Consider the following 22196-nt stretch of genomic DNA (forward strand, 5'->3'; position numbering starts at 1 on the left):
CTATATTTTGGAAGAGTTTGAGAAGGATAAGTGTTAGCTCTTCTCTAAATGTTTGATAGAATTTGCCTGTGAAGCCATCTGGTCCTGGGCTTTTGTTTGTTGGAAGATTTTTAATCACAGTTTCAATTTCAGTGCTTGGGATTGGTCTGTTCATATTTTCTATTTCTTCCTGATTCAGTCTTGGCAGGTTGTGCATTTCTAAGAATTTGTCCATTTCTTCCAGGTTGTCCATTTTATTGGCATAGAGTTGCTTGTAGTAATCTCTCATGATCTTTTGTATTTCTGTAGTGTCAGTTGTTACTTCTCCTTTTTCATTTCTAATTCTATTGATTTGAGTCATCTCCCTTTTTTTCTTGATGTGTCTGGCTAATGGTTTATCTATTTTGTTTATCTACTCAAAGAACCACCTTTTAGTTTTATTGATCTTTGCTATTGTTTCCTTCCTTTCTTTTTCATTTATTTCTTATCTGATTTTAATGATTTCTTTCCTTCTGCTAGCTTTGGGGTTTTTTTGTTCTTCTTTCTGTAATTGCTTTAGGTGCAAGGTTAGGTTGTTTATTCGAGTTGTTTCCTGCTTCTTAAGGTGGGCTTGTATTGCTATAAACTTCCCTCTTAGAACTGCTTTTGCTGCATCCCATAGGTTTTGGGTCGTTGTGTCTCCATTGTCATTTGTTTCTCTAGGTATTTTTTGATTTCCTCTTTGATTTCTTCATTGATCACTTTGTTATTAAGTGTATTGTTTAGCCTCCATGTGTTTGTATTTTTTCCAGATCTTTTTCTGTAATTGATATCTAGTCTCATAGCGTTGTGGTCGGAAAAGATACTTGATACAATTTCAATTTTCTTAAATTTACCAAGGCTTGACTTGTGACCCAAGATATGATCTATCCTGGAGAATGTTCCATGAGCACTTGAGAAAAATGTGTATTCTGTTGTTTTTGGATGGAGTGTCCTATAAATATCAATTAAGTCCATCTTGTTTAATGTATCATTTAAAGCTTGTGTTTCCTTATTCATTTTCATTTTGGATGATCTGTCCATTGGTGAAAGTGGGGTGTTAAAGTGCCCTACTATGAATGTGTTACTGTTGATTTCCCCTTTTATGGCTGTTAGTATTTGCCTTATGTATTGAGGTGCTCCTATGTTGGGTGCATAAATATTTACAATTGTTGTATCTTCTTCTTGGATCGATCCCTTGATCGTTATGTAGTGTCCTTCTTTGTCTCTTCTAATAGTCCTTATTTTAAAGTCTATTTTGTCTGATATGAAAATTGCTACTCCAGCTTTCTTTTGGTTTCCATTTGCATGGAATATCTTTTTCCATCCCCTTACTTTCAGTCTGTATGTGTCTCTAGGTCTGAAGTGGGTCTCTTGTAGACAGCATATATATGGGTCTTGTTTTTGTATCCATTCAGCTCTCTCTCGTTTTATAAGGAATGCATTTGAGATGCTGGGTTTATCCATGAGTGTGGTCCTTTTAATTTTGCAAATATTACAGAAACAGGGAATCAATATTTATTGAACAGGTCGCTTGTCTGATGCTACACTCAGTATTTCACATCCTTCCACCTTTGTAAAATGCAGACGCCTGCTTTGCAACTCTGTCGGGAGACCACTGTGAATGAAGCATCTAGTCCTCGGTGAGGGTTAGGTAACAGCAGCCAGGGCACCAATGACTTTCTCATTTGACTCCCACTTTACATATGAAGAAACTGAGGTTCAGCAAAGTAAAGAAAGTTGCTCAAGGTCACCCAGGGAACAATGCAGGCAGGATTCCACACCAGGCTCGGTTCAGTCACTCTCAGCACACCTACCCCTCCTCTGTCCATCATGGGGGTAAACCAGGGGTAAACGACGAAGAAGCTGCAGCTGTGCTGGGTCTAGAAAGCGAGCGACACTGTCTTTTTTACCCCATCCAAAAACCTGATGGCCTCCACCCTCTTCTTTAATCCCTGAGTGGAGGATCTCCAGCTAGCCTCCACTGAGACCTTGAGTTCCCTTTTCCAGTAGAAGGTGAGGGGACAGCTAAAGCCACTGAAGTGCCCCAAGTTGCTTTGACACTGGGAGAGTTGCTCCCTCCAGGGCCCTGTGGAGAGCTGCCCTTCCTGCTGGTGTTGGGAGAGACCCCAGGTTCTGAGCAGCCAGGGGTAGGGCATAGGGTCAGCTGGATGCCTCCATCGCAAGGGCCTGAGCCTGAGCGCCCTGCCCTGGCCATCAGAGAGGGCTGGTTATGTGCAGAGAAGATGGTGGGAGGAGGCCTGGTGAGGTGGGCTGGCTGACTTGTTTGCAGACACGCACACCTTTGTTTTCCCCTTGGCGGCTCCACCAGGAAACTGGCCGGCAGTATACGAAGGGCTGACAGATCTCACAAGATACAGGACTCCACACGTTCATGGCTGCTGAGTAGATGAATCTACTTTGCCGCCCTGCTCTCTGGGGACTTATTTGTCAATGTGAAAAGGAATGATACAGGAACAGTTACCAAATTATACAAATCCACACAATGGAAATCCAGGAAGAGATGCACAGAGAGGATGCTCAGAATAATCCTGTGGGCTCCTGGTAGCAGGAAAACCTAGAGGCTGCTTGGGGTCTTCCAGAATCCGTCTGTGTGTTAGCCAGGGAGTGGGCAAAGCCCTGAATAATGCACATCCTCTGTCCTGTACAGCACATGGCTGGACTTGAACCTGGAGCTCAGAATGTCTACACTGACTTCTGAGAGATGACATTTCACAAGGAAGGCGTGGTTATGCTTATAAAAGTTTCCTCTAATAAATGCATCCTCTTCTTTTTTGGTTGTTTATAAACTCCTAATGAAACAGTGCTGTTGGTACCAGGATGGCTGATCATTTGATGTAAGGATCCTGAGTCCTTATCTCTTGGCACAGATTGCTTATGCATTTATTGCCTTTTTGGTCAGTTACATATACACCCTTTTGACATCTGCCTTGCTGTTAGCAATAAAACCTGAAGAATGAGGGCAGCTTTCCTACCTCATATTTTAAACACCTGTTTAAAGAAGTAACTTCTACCCCTCAAAGGCAAAGAGAGTGATGTCTTGGGTAGCACACTGGGAGATAGAGGAATGAAAGATGCTCATGGCTTTTCTCCCTCTTTTCTAAGGATTTATTGAAGGGTAAATCAGAGCCTCACTTCATCCTGGAAGATGTGAGCAGTTTCGACATCCAACAGGGGGAGGCAGGTAAGAACTCAACCTCTTCCTTCCCAGCCCTGGATTGACGCAGGCTGCCCAAAGTCAGCCTCAGAGTAGGGGGGGTCAAGAGCAGTGCCCACCTAGACCCCCAGAATGCTGCCCCATCTTCTGAGGAGGCAAGGCTGGCACCCTCGGTGTTGCTGTGGACGGACTGTTCACACCCAGACCCTCGGCCTGGAAGTCGGCTCAGTAGCGTGTGTGCAGAGCCCTTTGGGGAGAGCAATTATCAAAGAAAAGGAGCAAATAGACACAGAGTTTAATCTGAGCACTGAGTAGAGAGAAGCATCAGGGAAGCAAACGTTAATTGAACTTCTGCAAGGCTGTGCTAGATACTTTGTATGTGCTATTTCCGTAAAACCATTACTCCCATCACCACCACCCTCCCATCACTCCAATCACCACCACCACCCCCATCACTCCTGTCACCACCACCACCACCCCATCACTACTCCACCCCGTCACCACCTCCACCCCCATCACTCCCATCCCCATCACCTCCACCTCATCACTACTCCACCCCATCACCACCCCCACCCCATCACTCCTATCACCACCCCCACCCCATCACTCCCATCATCACCACCACCCCATCACCACCTCTACCCCCATCACCCCTTTCACCACTACCACTATCTCCATAACCACTACCATCACCTTCTCTATTTTGCTTGGAACTGAACCCAGTGAATCTTTCTTCTGGTTCTCCTCTCTCAGACAGAAAAAAATGCATTATTCAGAAGGAGGTATGCTGACTCTGCACAGTACATGGGATGGGGCTTCCAGCTGCGCCAGGCAGCTCTCATGGCTTATGTCCCCTCCCAGGAGATTGCTGGTTCCTGGCAGCACTGGGCTCCTTGACACAGAACCCACAGCACCTGCAGAAGATCCTAATGGACCAAAGCTTTTCATACCAATATACAGGGATTTTCCATTTTCCGGTAAGTGTGCTGCTGGGATGCTCCTTAAATGGGATTCTCTGTGAGCACAGGAAGGCGACCGTCGTGAAAGTTCTGTTGGTCTGGCAGCCCGAGATGTGGAAAAGCCACTTATGTGTTAGTTACTCTGTGTTGGCTCGTGATCTGACGACACATAGGGAGGATGAGAGTTAAAATGTTTTCATGTAAATATAAAGAACGACAGAAACAATCAGCAAAAGAGAAGAGCCATTCATCAAGAACCCTGTACATCATTGAGATTTTGTCTGTCTATTCCTGTGCCATATCTGGTTATTTTGATTACAGTAGTTTTAAAATGAGTTGTAATATCTGGTGGCATAGGTTCTCCTTCATTATTCATTACGCTTGCCCCCAAAATATTTTATCTTGGTGATTCTTGCACATTTATTCTTCTATGAGAATTTTTAAATCATGTGTCTATTTAAAAAGAAAAGCCGGGCTTCCCTGGTGGTGCAGTGGTTGGGAGTCCACCTGCCGATGCAGGGGACACGGGTTCGTGCCCCGGTCCTGGAAGATCCCACATGCCGCGGAGCGGCTGGGCCCGTGAACCATGGCCGCTGAGCCTGCGCGTCCGGAGCCTGTGCTCCGCAACGGGAGAGGCCACAACGGTGAGAGGCCCGCGTATCGAAAAAAAAAGAAAAGAAAAGCCACTGTGATGCAGAATAGAGCAGCATTAAATTTATGTATTAATTTGGAAAAATCAAACTTTTATTACTGTAGTTATTCCTTTCCAAAATGACAGTATATCTTTCCATTTATTTGGAACTAGTTTTATGCCCTTCAGTAAAATGTTATAGTTATGTTTTGATATTCATGCTATAGCCATCTTGGTAAATGTATTCTCAGATATTTTACAAGTTTGTAGCTAATATGAATGATTTTTCTAACTAGACGTTGCTAAAAAGAGGAAAGCTATTCCTTGTTTTATATTAAGTTGTATCTAGCCACCTTACCAAATTCTTTTTATTAGTTCTAATTTTTTTCTTTAGTAGTGTCTGGATTTTTTTTTAGTTATCTAATATTATCCACAAAGATAATTTTGTCTCTTCTTTTAATATTTATAGAGCTTATTTTGCTCTTTTGCCTTGTTGCATTAATTAGAAGGTTGCAATTTTGAATAAGAGTGACAAGAGCAAAATCCTGCTGTCTCTTGGTTTTAGTGACATACTTTCCTGGTTTGTCCTTCTTTTAATCCACTGTTAGATTAAATTTGCTAAAAATTTTATTAGAATTTTTACATCTGTATCACATGTAGAATTGGCTTCCCATTGTTTGTTGTTTTTACTATGGAGTTATGCTTGCTTTTTAATATGAACCTATTGAGATTTACTTTGATCTGAAATAATTTGTATAATGGCTGTTAATCATTGATTATCTGTTCTTTAAAAGTAAAATAGGCAATAGTTAAATCGTCTGGACCTATCTCCTTTTTATTTATTTAATTTTTATTTTTTTGCGGTACGTGGGCCTCCCACCGCTGTGGCCTCTCCCGTTGCAGAGCACAGGCTCCGGACACACAGGCCCAGCAGCCGTGGCTCACGGGCCCAGCCGCTCCGTGGCACGCGGGATCCTCCCAGACCGGGACACGAAGCCGTGTCCCCCGCATCGGAAGGCGGACGCCCAACCACTGCGCCACCAGGGAAGCCCCTCTATCTCCTTTTTAAATATGATTTCTTAAACTCTTCTGATGTGTTCAATAGCTGTTGATCTGCTTGGGCCTCTTATTTCTTCTAGAGTTAATTCTTGAAATTTACATTTTGCCAAGAGAACCAACTGTTTCTTCTGTAGTTCCAAATTTATTGCACCAAAGTTGCTTATATAATTCTCTGAAAATTTATTTCTTCTAATTTGTGATTAAGTCAACTTTATTAATCCCTAAACTATATTTTTATTTTTCCTTTTTTTCTTAATCCAGCTCTTCTTAATCCAACCAAGCTACTGTATTAGTTTTTGAATGACTCAACTTTCAATTTTCATTGTTCTTCCTATTCTTCTTCTTTTAGGGTTTTGATTTCCATATAATTAATTTCAGTTTATTTTTATTAATTCCCATTTACTTTCTCCTGGTCAATTTTATTGGTTTTTTGTTTTCTGAAACTATACACTTAATATTCTTTCTTTTTTTCTTCATGATAAAAGATTTAAGACTAAAATTTTCCTTCTCAGATCTTTTCTGTATCCATCGATTTTAATATCAAATGTCTTTTATTAATTTTAAGTTAATATGTTTTTACCTTTTTTATGATGTTTTTAGTTTTGATTAAGTTTTATAGGGGATCATCTCTTGGCTGTAGAATTTTAGACTTATTAGATGATGGTCAGAGAATATAATTCATAAACTCTCACATTTGGGGAAATTATTGAAGTTTTATTCATGGCCAGGTCCACAACAGTTTTTGTTTTTGTTTTTGTTTTTTTTTTGCGGTACGCGGGCCTTTCACTGTTGTGGCCTCTCCCGTTGCGGAGCACAGGCTCCGGACGTGCAGGCTCAGCGGCCATGGCTCACGGGCCCAGCTGCTCCACGGCATGTGGGATCCTCCCGGACCGGGGCACGAACCCGTGTCGCCTGCATCGGCAAGCGGACTCTCAACCACTGCGCCACCAGGGAAGCCCCCACAACAGTTTTTATAGATGCTTCATGGACATATGAGAAGAGTATATATTATCCATGATAATATATCCATGATATATGGAATCAAGCTCTCTGATTTGCAGATTGTATGATCTGCAATTATCTCTTCTATCTTGGCTTATTTGATTTGACATATTCTAAAAGAAGTGAGTTAAAGTTCTTCCCCAAAGTTATAGTTTGGAGGGTTCCTCATGTTCTGGTTTTATACTTTTCCTGCTCTATTCTTTGGTGCCCAAATATTTATGTTATTGCTCTCCAGTCTTTGCAGTAAAGCTTACACAATATCCCTCTTTGCTATATTTAATGCTTCTGAACTTGAATTCCTCTTTATCCGATATTCACATTGCTACTCCAGCTTCTTGTTACTTACATTTCCCTATTATATCGTTGCTCATCCTTTCACTATCAATTTCATTTTCACTATGTTACCAGTATATTTCTTGTCCAAAGCATATTCAAAACTCATTACTCACCATTGTTTCTTTCAGCCTTCATTTCTTCTTAAGATTTTTGTTCTAATTTCATCCACATTTGGTAGGAGTAGTTCCTTGAATAGTTTCCTCAGATTACATGAGTATTTTTCATTTGCTCTTACTTAAGAACAATATTTCGGTTGGGTTTAGGATTTTTGGATTACATTCCTTTTCCTCAAGAATCTGTAAACATTTCTCCATTGTCTTGTACCTTCCCCAATGTTGCAGAAGAAAAATCCAATGCTAATCTATTCTCTTGGCCTTGTATGCAACATATTCTCTCAAATTGCAAGTTTATATGAGGTGATCTCTCTCCTTGGTTCAGAAATTTCTCTAGAAATGTCCAGATGCATGAATTCCAGGCAAGATTAATCTTGCCTGGAATTCAGTGAGCACTTTCGTTCTGAAGACCTGTCTCCTTTTTCTGCTCAGCTGTTTCCCTCCATTTTTTCTGGGTGTCCTCCTTTATCCTGTTCTGTGTTCCTGAAGTCCAATTATTTGCATGCTGTGTCTTCTAACAAGCTCCCAGTTGATGCTGATGTTGCTGGTCCAAGGGTCACACTGAGGAGTTAGCCAGAGGGTGCAGTGTTTAGCTGTGTCTGGGCTCACCTCAGGGGTGCAAGTGTTGGTGGGGTGACAGGTAGTTAGGACAAACTGAGGCCCAGGCTGGACATGCTTTGCCCTTCTGGGTGGTGAAGATAGTCCCACAGTTCCCCAGCAATAGCTACAAATGCTGACCTCTGTACATCTCATCATTCTGAGCTCGGGCACTCTTCTCTGGAAAGGGCCCAGTGCCTGGGCAACTTGGATGCTTTGCCCAAAACACTTCTGGTTTCCCTCAGACACTTGGGTACTGGCTCAGTGGCACCAGCCAGCTTCTTGAAGGGCACAGACATTTTCCAGGTGCCAGCCCTCCTCACCCAGAGCAGTGAGCCGGGAAACACAGATCGATGGCCTCATTCTTGAGCACCAGTCAGGCCGTTTTCATCCTTTTTGGGAGCGATGATCTGATCTGAGGTTCCCTTTGTATAGGGAGAGCAAGTCTGGTCAGCATTACTGGTGTGGGAAGATGTGAGTGAGGGTAGAGCCAACAAGAGGATCTCGTCCAAGCCAGGACTCACTCATTCTTTATGGCCTACTGTGTGCCAGGCACTAACCTAGGTGCTGAACGAAAAGCCTGTCGAGAAACAGTTCTTACTTTCAAACCTGTGATCTCACCTTCACACACTCACCTGATCCCATCACAGTAGGAGGTAGCGCTTACTCTTACCACCATCTGACAGATGAGGAAACTGAATCACAGAGAATTAAGTGTCTTATCCAGTTATCTACTGCTCAGGACAAAAAAACAAAACCAGGACTGGAGCACGGTTCCACTGACTGGATACCACCTACTACATTTTGCTATCCAATTAAACCCCAAATCCAGATGGGTCTGTCCGTCTAGTATCCTCCTTCAAGGAGCTAGAGTTAGCTTCCTTGATGCTTCAGACAGGTTTCACAATCTCACTGTAATAGCATCCCTGTTGGCTCCCAGCCTCACCCTCCTGTGCATCTTACTGCGGTCGGGATGCAGATCCGCAGCTGGGGCAACACCAGCTCCAGTGTACTGGTTCATTAAAGACTGCGAGGACATCTTTGTTTTGTCTCCACTGACATCTCTGTCTTGGTCTCCCTCCCTGCTTCGAAAGTGCATCCTCATGTGTATGCAAAAGCCCAGCATCTGGGACATCCAGCTGTGGGCAAGTCTCCCTGTCACCACCGAGTAGATGATGGATTGCATCCACCCAGCTTTACTCCAAGCCCAGCTATCGGAGGCTTGCCTGAATCTTGTCAAGACTCAGGCCTGAAGCCAGAAGCCCTGTTGCTGATCCAGAGACCAGCAAACCAACTCCAGAAAGCTGGCTTTGTTATGAATTATCCTCGTTTGGCAGTGCCCCCGGGTGAACCATTAAGAGTTGAATGCTGAAGACCGAACCACTCTGTTTTGGAGAGGAGCATCTGGTTCATTTGCACGCTTAGCAGCAACGGTGCCAGCGCGCTTCATGGCGGCTGCTCTGCTGGCAAAGACAGCTGGACGTGAGGAGAGGAGGGCCAGGGTGAGGCTGTAACTGCTCAGTCCTCCCGAGCAACCTCACCGTTCGGCCCCTAGGCTTCCGCCCGCACTGTCGCCGCCGCATCTGGGATGCCTTCCCTGCGCCTCGCCACCTGCTGGAATCCTGCCTCCTCTCTCAAGCCTTCAGCTCCCTAAAGGCTCTCCTTCCCCATCACAACACTCTATAGCTCCCATTCTCCTTTGCTACTCAGCACCTGCTCCCCCTACTGCCATTTTGTATACAAGACGTCCCCGGAGAGTCCTCAGTGCGCCTGAATCTCACAAAGGACTTGCCAAAGTGAGGCAGGAGTCAGCCACAAAGTCCAGCTGGAGCCCAAGACTCCTTCCTCCCTGCTGTATTTTCCTTGATTAACTTGATCTGTGACTCACCTGTCAGTGGAGATGACAGTCCGGTCCCCCGTCCGCCAACCTGGGCTGGGATTTTGGTCTGGATAGACTTCCTTGTTGCACTGTGGTGGTTAAGTGGCGAAGGTGGTTATCTTTTGACCTGGGTCGGGGGGGCCAGCGCCTCCCTCCTGCCCCAGCTCTACTAAGGCGTATATTCCTCTCTCTCTCCTCCAGTTCTGGCAGTGTGGCCAGTGGGTGGAAGTGGTGATTGACGATCACCTACCTGTCCTGAACAATGAGTACTTCTTTGTTAATCCTTACAACAAACAAGAGTTTTGGCCGAGCCTGCTGGAGAAAGCCTACGCCAAGTAAGGATGGGCCCGTCCCCCTGCCCAGGGCCTGGATGCTGGCCCTGCCTGCCCAGCCACTTGCCCTGACTGACGCTCCCCACCAGCCGGCGCTAAGACTTTTGGCAGCTCTGCTCAATGCAAGCGATGCCCCTGGGAGCTTCAGAGCCTTTGCCACCTCGCTGGGCATCCTCTATAAATAATCACTGTGCGCAAGGCTCAGTTGGAGCCAGAGGAGGGACCCAGAGACACGTGGCGAGGGGTGGGCAGGGCAGAGCTGGACAGAAATAGGCACTGACAACGGTATTACTGTAAGGGCTGGTGTACGGGCCCCAATAAAATGTAGTATCATGTTCAAAGTCTGCTGAGAGGGGCAGAGGAGAGAGACAGCAGTTCTGACTCACAGAGACTCAGCTGGGACTGCACAGAGGAGGTGGCATTGAGCAAGGCCTTGAAGGAGGGGTAGGATTTCAGAAAAGCGAGGGGAGATATGAGGGGGGGAGTGATTTGAGCAGTGACCCGGGCGGGACACTTGGGGACCTGGCGTGGCTACCGTGAGATTGCATTTATGACTGGGGGGCAGGGCGGGAGCTGCTTATTATTATATGGTCCAAACACCATGAGTCAGGGACTACCTTCTGGTGTTAACAAGCTCGAGGACTTATAAACTCCCCAGGTCACCTGTTTCACTTAGACAGTTTGGGTTGCTTTTATTCAACAGCTGTGTATGGTGCATTTAATCATAATCCAGGCACTGTGCTGGGCACTGGGAGAGACGCTCACGCTGGCTCAGTCGGGGTGTGCAAGAGTATGTGTGTGTGTGAGAGGTCTCTGTCATCAAGACCCACACAAGTGAGGGACACATCAGAGCTGGAAGTCAATGCTAGGAGACAAAAGGTCAGGGGACCGCACATTTCAGGAGAAAAATGAATAGTGGAGAGTGTCCTGGAATCAGGTTCCCCAAAGATCTTCCTAACCAATGCCTCATAATGACAAATGGGGAAGCCAGGGCTCTGAATAGTGAAGTGACGGCAGGTGTAAGCGATTAACCTGAGTCTACTGAGGTTTTTGGTCGTTTGATCAAGTGACATCATTTGGCAAGACTGAAGACCCCGCCCCATCCAATCCTGGGCCCTGAGGAGTGGTTACGACCCCACAGACTACCCCAGTCCTTGTCCTTCTGGAGGCACATCTCAAGGGCTCTTTTCGTGCATTCTTTCTTTTGAGCCAGCTTGTGCAAAACTAAAGCTGTTGCTCATTTCCAGTGTCAGGAAGAGCTGGTCGTTAGCATTTGAGAATGAAGCCCAGAAAACAAGCGAGGTGGATGAAGCAATCCATATGTTTGGGGAGGTTAATTCACTTCTAAGCTACTTATGCAAACACTGCCATTATCTTTCTGGGGTGGATTCAGTGCTCACCGCTCCAGGGCCTCTTTTTTTTCCTTATTGAAAGGGGGGAGCATGGCAGTTCACTTGGAGAATTAGAAAGCTCGCAGATGAAGTGATGACTTTGACCCGATTTTGTTAACAGCTGACCTAAAGCAATCATTCAGCTTGAAAAGAAATGGGAAACTGGACCCAGAATCCACATTCCACTGCCTGAAGAAATCTAGTGCAGGAGAAAATGTTTCAAACTCCAAAGCTATTTAAAAGCTTTGCCCTCCATCCAAAGAAGGGGGTTATAGAATGCAGGAGGAAATCAAATAGAATTACAGCACATCAGAGCTAGACGGAGCCTCTGTCAGGATCAAACCCTACCTTCTTTGAAAGATGAGGAAACTGAGGCTTGGGGTGGGGAGGGGCAGTGAAATGACTTGCCCAAGGTCACACCGTGTTTGAGGCCAAGCTGGGATCAGGTCTGTCCTCCCCAGTCATGTGCTTTTCCATCATTTCTTGATACCGTCAGTCCTAGAGGAAAATGATTTGTCTTTTTGCATCTTTGGAACTCAGTGTCTGGCACAGAGGGACCACAGCGCAAGCATAGAGAACCCACCTGTCCAGGTGGAGATGGTCCTCTTTCCCTTCAAGGGTGTAGGCAATACCGAGTGAACATGTGGATCCCAAACTTTCAAACATTCTTGCAGCTAGGGAGTCAGAAATGAATTGGTCAAGTGAGTCAGATGTGGAGGGAAAAAAAATCTTTGTTTGCAGGGTTTTTTTCCCCAGAGGTCATAAAATAGGAGAGTGGGAGACAAGATCTGGTGAGCTGCCTAGCATCCTTTCTGGAATCTCTGTGGCTCAGAATTATAGCCTTTCAGCATCCTTTTTGGATCCCGATTTGACATCTGAATTCTTCCCCCTCTCACATCATTGCCAGGCGTGTAGACATTTCCCCAAAATGAGGCTGAAGCCGAGGGGTGAGAAGAAGGCTCTCTCAGAATTCCTGGGTTCAGGTGCCACGCGTAGTGACAGGTGTGGCGAACACAGTGCTCTCCTCTTTCCCTCCCTTTCTATTTCCTGGCAGCAAAGGGTGCTAAGAGTTGACTTGTCCCTGAAGCATGAGCAGGATCTGTGAGCTTGTGTTTGTAAAGCAGAGAGGGAGAGCTCGTTGTCTAAACACCCAGCTGCTGCTGCGACAGGCTTCGTGGGCGTCGTGGAGACACAGCGAGAGAAGGCTGTGGAAGACACCGAGAGGGGGCCACTGGCCATGGGTCCCTCCCCTTGCATTGGGTGTCTCTGTGGTGACTGCAGAGAGTGGGAGGCATGAACTCAGACCATCAGACGAGGCCCGCAGACCCTGAGGCAGTGGCCCTGAAGTGACAGGGCAGAGCCAGCAGCTACTTTCCTGCTGTGGCTCCAGTGAAGCTCTATTGGAAGCCAGAGGGGGGAGGTCATGCTGGTGGGCTCTGGAATGGGTTCCAGAACCCTAGTCTTGGTGATCTTCCAGCACCCTCAGCAAAGCCCTCTTAATCTAGGACCCAGAGCCAGAAAACGTGGAAAATCAAGTGAGTCAGACGCTGAGACCTACCTAGGCACGATCGAAGCTTTGCAGTTGACTAAAGACACTGCAGAGATCAGAGTCTAATACCAGACAACCCTGGTCAGAGAGAGGGAGAGACAGAAAGATAAGACTTAGAACCAGTTTAATAACGAGTTGAGATCCATCTGCCACCTGGTTCCTGTAGAATGGCCCTTGGGTTCTGTGGATCCTTTGCTTTCATTAACACAAGACTCTCTAAGCCGTCCATGGTGTCTGTGCCTGGGACGGTGTCCTGCTGAGAGCGGCTCCTTGATCTGTATTTGCTGAAGTGAGTTTACGTGAATTCTGGGGGGGCCCCAGGAGGAGAGAACGGCAGAGGTGGAAGTATGGTGAGAGAGGGGTGTCTGAGGAGCCCCAGAGCTGATCCAGGTGAAGGGCCAAGGACCGGGAGGGGTCTTGTCCGAGGCCTAGGGCCCCAGTAGAGGCGGCAGCAGGGTGGACCCACGCCTGACCCCCACGTGGTTTTGCATCACCAGAAAGCAAGCCACAGCTGGAGCTTTTCTGCGGCTACCAACCTGTATGGGGCTTGGCCTCTGCTTCCCCGTCAGGGACAGGAAAACTTAGGTCCCGGCCGGAGGCCTGAGTGACTAGGCAGTGTGGGAACATGCCCACTGGACAGCTCTGACACCAAGAGGCAGGGTCTCCTGCCTGGCCTGGCTCAGCTCCATGCTTTTGTGGGTTTGCCCAGCCTACATTTTAGGAGACCATGGGAACCTTTCCAGTTCACCCCATCGACAGGAACTTGAGTTCTCAACACAAATCTGACCTCATGTGGCCCCTGCTTCAGTGGTTCTCCTTGTGAGTGATCAATCCGCCCTCTCTCCCGGGAATACCAGTCAGTCCATCATCACCCCCACTCCACCACGCTCTTCCGGCTCCGGAGCCTACCTGATTTGATTCTTCCTCCCCAGAATGTCCATCCCACTGTCCGGACCTGGATAAAACTCAGTTGAGAGTTGTGACCCCTCTCAGAAGCCTTCCCGGGACCCCCAGTTACTTCCTCTCTGTTCCAAGGTGATCCACGCGCTCTCACAGCAAATAGACACCCAAGGAAGGCAAAGCAACCCGACGTGTCCTTCTAAGGGGAGAGCATGTGGGCGGTGAGTGCTGCTGTGGAGGGGTGGACGAGTTTGGCGGTCGAAGCAGGTGAGCATGGACTTGCTGTCCTGATCGTGCTCACAGCAAGCACACCTCCACAATCCAGACCCTCTCCACGTGCTGTGCGCGCTTCACCTGGCAGCACGACCGCAAGAGCCCGTTCCCCGGAGGAGCAAAGGGGGCCTTGAAAAGCTCGGCCTCCCGCCCGAGAGGAGAGCTCACGGGAGGGGAGGCCAGCAGTTGGGCTGAGCAGATTGGCTCTTGAATCTGGAGGCTATCTGCCTCTGGGGGAGAATTGGGAGGAGGACAAGGTAGGGCAATAAGACAGGGCATTTCTCAGCGTGTGGGTCCAGAAGCAGAAACCCCATGGGAGGGTGGGAAGAGGCATTTTTAAAAATATTTATTATTTTAAAAATTTATTTGGCTGAGCCGGATCTTAGCTGTGGCACTCAGGATCTTTAGTTACCACATGCGGAATCTTCATTGCGGCACACGGGATCTCTTAGTTGCGGCACATGGGATCTTTAGTTGTGGCATGCGGGCTCTTACTTGGAGCATGCGGGATCTAGTTCCCTGACCAGGGATCGAAGCCAGGCCCCCTGCATTGGGAGCATGGAGTCTTAACCACTGGACCACCAGGGAAGTCCCGGAAGAGGCATTTTGGAGAACATGTCTGAGAGTTCTAGGTGGTTTGCTTTGGGGATGTGTTATGTAAGCCTCACCCTCACCTGTGTTACCTTCAGTGACATCACCTCACTGGTGATTCTGGGGGGAGTGGGTTAGTTCTGAGGATGGGAATGGGGATTCTGGGTCAAGCTTCACACAGAGTAAGAATAGAGGCTGCCTATGGCCACAGCGAGCATCACAATTGTTGACTGTGGGCTCTTGGAGGGCAGGAACAGGGTCTCATCCATCTTTGAACGCTCAGTGCCTAGCAAGGTACCCTGCACACAACGAGTACTTACCACTGTTGTTAAACAGGAAACAGTGGATCCTTTTTTTTTTAACATCTTTATTGGAGTATAATTGCTTTACAATGGTGTGTTAGTTTCTGCTTTATAACAAAGTGAATCAGTTATACATATACATACGTTCCCATATCTCTTCCCTCTTGCATCTCCCTCCCTCCCTCCCACCCTCCCTATCCCACCCCTCTAGGCGGTCACAAACCACCTAGCTGATCTCCCAGTGCTATGCGGCTGCTTCCCACTAGCTATCTATTTTACGTTTGGTAGTGTATATATGTCCATGCCACTCTCTCACTTTGTCCCAGCTTACCCTTCCCCCTCCCCGTGTCCTCAAGTCCATTCTCTAGTAGGTCTGTGTCTTTATTCCCATCTTGCCCCTAGGTTCTTCATGACCATTTTTTTTTTTTTTTTAGATTCCATATATATGTGTTAGCCTACGGTATTTGTTTTTCTCTTTCTGACTCACTTCACTCTGTATGACAGACTCTAGGTCCATGCACCTCACTACAGATAACTCCATTTCGTTTCTTTTTAGGGCTGAGTAATATTCCACTGTATATATGTGCCACATCTTCTTTATCCATTCATCTGTTGATGATGCACACTTAGGTTGCTTCCATGTCCTGGCTATTGTAAATAGAGCTGCAGTGAACATTGTGGTACATGACTCTTTTTGAATGATGGTTTTCTCAGGGTACATGCCCAGGAGTGGGATTGCTGGGTCATATGGTAGTTCTGTTTGTAGCTTTTTAAGGAACCTCCGTACTGAAACAGTGGATCCTTATCATAGTAATAGCCAGTCCTTATTAAAGGCTTCCCACGTGCCAGGCACTACGCCAAGCCCAGCCCCACGAGGTTAAGTAACTTGTCTATAGGTGAAGCAGCTAAGTATCTGGTGAGACTGGGATTCAACCTTTGGCCTGTGGCTCCAGCACCTGCATTCCTAAGCTCTGTACAATACTGCCACCCGTGGGGCTCCCTAGGCCCAGGAGACCAGGAGAAGGAAGTGATAATGGTGGCACATCGCTAGATTCTTTATCCAGGAGAACAGAAGGTGGGTGGGTTGCCATAGCCCGGGGGTGGTTGGGAAGTCCTGGGAAATATGCAGAGGTCCGGGTACACCCTCCCTGTCTGGGGGCACCAAAGGCACCACAGGGGTTGATCTGCCTTTATCCCTCCCAGGTTTCATGGGTCCTATGTCAACCTGCACCATGGCTACCTCCCTGATGGTGGACCTCACGGGAGGGGTGGTCACCAGCATCAGCCTGCGTTCCTCCTCGTCTGACCTGATGACAGTGGTGAAGATGGTAGCCGAGGCAGGCTCCCTGATGACCTGCAGCACCCTGGCCGGGGTGAGTAGACCAGGAACCTCGCTGCACTGGTTCAAGCCTTTCCTCGCCCGGGAGTGTTCAGCCACTGGCCCATTTGGGGGAATGGCCAAGTGACCATCACGGAGCACTGATGCTGTGCTTTACCGACACCACCTCATTTAATCCTCACGGTAGCCCTCCATCTGAAATAGGGATCGCAGAGTTCACTTACAGAAGAAGAAATGGGCTCAGAGAGGCTAAGTAAAATGCTTACCGCCACACAGCCAGTGAGTGGCTGAGCAGGGGTTCAGATGCTGTCGTCTGATACTGAAGCCTTTGCCTAGTGCTTCCCTGTGACCGGAAGCAGTGGGGTCCAGAGTGAATGGGGGGCCCTTTGATTCTCACTGGCTTTAAAGGCAGCAGCCCAAAGGCAGAGTACCCCATTCTGAAAAGCCTGAATGACCCTCCAAATTATTTGAGTCTGTTCTGAGACAGCCAACACCGTATCCCTGAGGACAATTCCTTCACTCTTTAACCATGTGGGCTTTGAGTCACACACCCCTAGTCTGCAATGCCACATGAAACCAGAATGCATTTTAAACCCCAATTCCTCATAGCTTGGAGGTGTTAGGTCTTCCCATCTCCCACAAAATGCCTAGAAGTTATGTCTTGTGTTGTGTCTCATTGATAGCAAGTAATTGGAGAAGCCAGCAGCCCACATCCTCAGGACTTGGTGGCCTTCTGTCTGTCATGGGGTGGTCTCCTGAGGTGTGAAATGCTGGGGCCTCAAGCACCCTACAGCCTTCAAACTCTGCCTCTCTAGGAAAGAAATCCAGGAACACATGCCATTCCAACGTGAGTCGGGGATGCTTTTCATCTGGCCACAGCCCAGCTGCTGACTGAATAGTGCTTTTCTATCTTTTTGAAGAATGTGTGAATGTTTAATGCTTGGTCTGCTTTCCTCCTTTGAAGCCAACAGGTGAGTCCACGAGGATGGTAAACGGGCTGGTGAGTCGGCATGCCTACATAGTGACTGGCGCTGAGCAGGTAAGGCTCTCCATGAACACGGTGCCCCAGGGTTCTTGCTCCCCTACACAGGAGTCAGAATCACTTGCCTCGGTGAGCCCAAGAAGCTGAAACAAGTAGTGATCACCCTTGCCTCCACCATGTCCAGGCCCATCATGAACAACCTCATTCCCTCTCTTCATCCAGTAGTTCTGGTGCCCAGTATCCTCATCCCCCAGGGACCCACCAAAAATCTTACTATCCTTGAATGGCCTCAGACAGGCAGAGTGTCTAACTAGGCTGGGGGATTAGCCCAAAAAGAAAGCAGAATTAACTACCCAATTGACTTTGGAGAAAATTTTGCCCCAAAAGGGTTTTATTTGTTATGTACCAACTGAACTGCTCTGAAAAAGACACTCGAAAATGCAGGGGCTCAAACAAGATCAAGTTCACTACTCAGCTAGGCAGGTGATTCCAGAGCTGGTAGCTGGCTCTGCCACCTGCAATATGGGGCTTCTATCTGGGAGCCCAGGGCAGCTGCCTCAGGTCCCCTCATTTCCCAGCCGGGGGAGGAGAAAGAGGCCAGGGACACTTATACATCCCTAAGGAAGGCACGTTATCAGTAAAGGCACACACCATTTTCTCTCAGATCCAATGAGTCTGGACCTAGTCATGTGCCACCCTGAGGCCCAAGGTTGTCTGGGAAACATACCATCTAGCTGGGCTGCCATATGCCCAGCTAGAACTTTATTCCCATGAATGAGGGGAGGATGGCTACTGGGGGACAGTCTTTCCCCTTGATGCAACAACCAACTTTGGGTGGACAAAAATGCATATCATCAGTGTGTGCAGTGGCGTTTGGTCTGGAAAACACTACTAAAGTCCACCCTCCTCAATTCATAAATGAGAAGCCGACACCTGAGAGGGGAAGGCCAGGGTGATACAGCTGCTTGAAATGGCTGGGTCCAGACACCACGACTCCTGAGTTCCCACCTACGCTTATCACGCAGCCGTGCAGGGACAGCACTTCCTGGCCTTGTGATGATTTCCCACAAATGTTCCCCCATCTCTGTAGTTCTCACAACTCTTGAGGTCTGATAATGTCTTCTAGGTCATAAGAGACAGTGTCGCAAACCCCAGGGTCCATTTTTCACAGGTATTTATGGGCCAAGGAACGCAGAGTATCAGCTTCTATTTACGGCCTATTTCTCATATCTGCCTTCCCTCTCTGCGTGTCAATCTGTCTCTCCTGTCCATTGACCTAAGGCCAGTTACTCCATTGCTTTGTGTTTGGGTGAATGTTCCAATCTGCAAAACAGAGGCAAGGTGGGAGGGAGACGCAAGAGGGAGGAGATATGGGGATATATGTATACGTATAGCTGATTCACTTTGTTATAAAGCAGAAACTAACACACCATTGTAAAGCAATTATACTCCAATAAAGATGTTAAAAAACAAAACAAAACAAAGCAAACAAACAAACAAACAAAAAACCCAGAGGCAGTATTTTCTCTCCCACCTTCCTCCCTAAGGAAATCAGTACCAAAATGCTTCCTCTGCACAGCAACTGGAGGAGAGTAGGCACCTAATAAATGCCTGTTGCATCAGCGGACGAGTGTGCTTGCATGAGTGAATGAATGCACTTGTCTTTGGCCTATGAGGATGACATCACGGATTCTCCATCATAGAATATGTGAGGAGCTCCAAGGACATTTCCCACAAGCAAGGAAGAGACCCTGATAAACCGAAGCCATAAGAGATCCCAGTCCCAGTGGTTCCAGATGCCCTTCCTCTGGGATCTCCCTTGCCCTTCTCTGAATTCTCAGTGGAGACAGACAATACCATCATCACATCTGGCCACGGATGGACATTCTGCTCCCCGTAGCTCCCCATCCCAGATGTGGACAAGTCTAGGTTAGAGAGAGAAAGTCCGCTTTCTTGTGTGCCAGCCTTGATCCAGGCAGGGCTGCCTGGATTACTGTGTTGACAAGACTTGGGCTCTGCTTCCGGACTTGGAAAAAGAGAGCTGTGATCAATGAGTGATATCTGTGCTGGGCATGGAAGGAAGGAGCCATGGTACCTGCGTGATGTGCTGGCCGTTCCTGGCAAGGCCCTTTTCATACATTGAGACGGCCTTTCTTTTTCCTCTGAATGCAGGGGAGAAGGGACTTGTGTATCCAGAGGTCCAGATGGCCATGGAATGTGAGTCCCGCAGAGGCTGGCCGTGGGGATGGCAGTGACTGCCGGCTTATAGAGCAGCCAAGTGAACACCTAGGGCCAAGGTCATGGAGGTGAACTGGGGAGTGGAAGTGCGGGCTTGGCTGGGGTTTGGGCTCGTGATGATTCTGCTCACAGCCCGGATGTTTCCTCCCCCACAGCACACGCTTTGAGTTGTTCTTATAACACACAGCAGCCTAAACAGGACACTTCTGTGACAGTAGGTGATGAAGACCGTGTGTCCTGCATGATCCATTCCCACCATTCTTGCCACTCTACGGCTGCTGACGCTTCCCAGCCTGTGCTCAAAGGAGCACCAGCCTGGTGCGATGCTCTATGAAAGCAGTATTCGGATGTTAACATGTTAAAGGCTCTGAGAAGGCCTGTATTAACAATGTATTAACAATATAAGTACAGCTTGGTTTTAATCTACCATTAGCCATGAAACCATTTTTTTTCTAGGAGTAACAATTAACTGCCTCTGGAACTTGCATTCAAGAGAATACTTTCAAGGAATTATTATCCTAGGACAGATAACCTGGATCAGCTCTTCCCAGTGGCACCCTTTCTGAGAGATCTGACCAGGGTCAGGGTACAGTCAGCAGCCAGGAGAGTGAAGCAAGAAAGCCCGCCCATTCTCAGATGCAGCTGTGACCTTAGCCTCGAAGGTTACGCCTGAGGCACTTGGCCAAGGCCCATGTGGTCACCAACAGAGCACTGTCGAAAAGAAGTGACAGGGTCAGACAGCGCCCAAGAACTTGATTAAAGGTTCTTCCTGCAGAAAGAGGAGGTTATAACTCTGACCACAAGTGGTAAGATTAAACCAGCCCATGAATGCAGTGAGCTTTTTAATCTGCTATCCACCCTCTGGGCGGGACACAGACAGGAAGATAAATGAAATTGGCATTTTTTACTGGCTGGGTCAGTGACTCCCCTGCTCTCAGCCCCTTCCGGGCACTGGCCCCTCTTCTCCCCCGTGCCTGCCTGAGCCCCTGACTGTCCCTTAGGCACTGAGGGTGGCTCATTAAGCTATTTGGGCCACCAGGCGCCCATTTCTCACGTCCCTGTTCCATGGGCTCCGTCACATGCTGGCAGTTAAGAATACACTGTGTGCAAAGCCTGGGGTGCCTGGTGGGGGGCAGAGAGGGGCACCCCCATCCCACGTGGCATTAAAAGAGTACCTTTCACTGCAGTGTCAGCTAGACAGAAGTAGACAAGAAAAGAACCATACCCAAGCCGGGTTCTTGGGCCCTTGTCTGACCACATTGCTCCTTCATGCCACTGCCCTACTGGTAATCACGTGCTGGCCCAGGGTTTACGTGCAAGGTCAGGGTCTCGTCCACATGTGAGAATGAGCTGGGCCCTGGAGCAGCTGTATCCTTTATCCACTCCCAATTCCAAAATTAAGAGCCTGGGCTTTGGAGACTGACAGTGGCTGGGATCAGAGTTCCTCCTCTGCCACTTACTCTGTGGCCTTGGGAAAGTTGCTTAACCTCCCTGATGCTCAGTCTCCTCTGCAAGACGAGGATTATATGAATATCTACCTCAGAGGATGGAAGGCCGTAGTGCACATCACACACTCAGCCAGGCCTGTCTCCGAGCCCTGCCTCCACACACGGGTTTCTTTTCCACGTGGGAATATTCCACTCGGGACTTTCTCCTGTGACCTGGAATCAGTGAACAAGTCCGCCCCTTCCTCACCTCTCCAGGCCTCTGTCTCCTCAGACAACATTAGCACAGATCAATACTGCCGCTACAACTCAATCATGCTTTAATTCCTCTCACCAGGCGGAGGCCTCCTGGATCCAGGAACATAAGTTCAAAGGGTTGTGATTGTTTTGTTGTAACTTTTCAACGAACAGTCCTGCCCTCTGGCCTCAGTGGTCTGAAGGAGCAAGTGTGCCGGCCTCTGCATCTGGGACAGATGATCATGTGATCCCCTGGGGAAGGAAGGAACGTTCAGGCCACGGGGATGCCCTGCTCGCTGACAGAGGCAGGCTGCTAGGGGGGCCGGGTGCAGCCCCGGGGCCGCAGTCTAGGAGGGCTCCACTCCCAGGCCTCAAAGGTCCTGGTCATGCTCAAATCAGCCTCCTACTGGCCTTGCTCAGGACAGTGCTGTGGAGACCCCAGCACAGCTCCCAAGGGGCCGCCAGCAAGGAAACAGCTATTTGAGTGGAATAGAGATGCCGGCTGTGACAGGACATGGAGGAGGCTGGAGACCCATAAAGATCTCCCCTCTGCAGCCCATGGCACCATCCGTGCTGTTTATCTGCTGTTGTCTCAGCTGGCTCAGGTTTTAGGATGCAGTCGTACAGACTGAGGAAGCTGCGCCTGCCCTTCAAGGTGCTGCACAGAAAGAAGGACCGTTTTCTCCTCGGTCTCATTCCAACTCCACACAGGCAGAGACATTGATTTTTTTTCCTTTCCATTTTTTTTTTTTCCTGCTGCAGCCAAATGAGGTCAGAAGTTAAATTAGCCCTTGGAGGTGAAAAGCAGCTGCATTCATATCCCTTCTGCTGACTCTTGCTGGAGACCACTGACAGTTTTCCTTTTC

At 48.0% G+C, this 22196-nt stretch overlaps 1 protein-coding gene across 1 annotated transcript in view; it reads left to right on the forward strand.

The window, feature by feature from the left end:
• The window catches only part of CAPN13 (calpain 13), a 79717-nt gene that overhangs the window by 9730 nt on the left and 47791 nt on the right, over window positions 1–22196 (forward strand). The window contains 6 exon segments of the mRNA XM_089922497.1: window positions 3124–3202; window positions 4037–4152; window positions 9953–10086; window positions 16293–16337; window positions 16339–16462; window positions 17393–17467. Of these exon segments, the coding sequence (XP_089778623.1) occupies window positions 3124–3202; window positions 4037–4152; window positions 9953–10086; window positions 16293–16337; window positions 16339–16462; window positions 17393–17467 (573 nt within the window).

The sequence above is a fragment of the Delphinapterus leucas genome, chromosome 13 (genome assembly GCF_059928025.1).
Source record: "Delphinapterus leucas isolate spDelLeu-1000000601 "Yukka" chromosome 13, BTC_Dleu_Yukka2, whole genome shotgun sequence".
Taxonomy (NCBI): domain Eukaryota; kingdom Metazoa; phylum Chordata; class Mammalia; order Artiodactyla; family Monodontidae; genus Delphinapterus; species Delphinapterus leucas.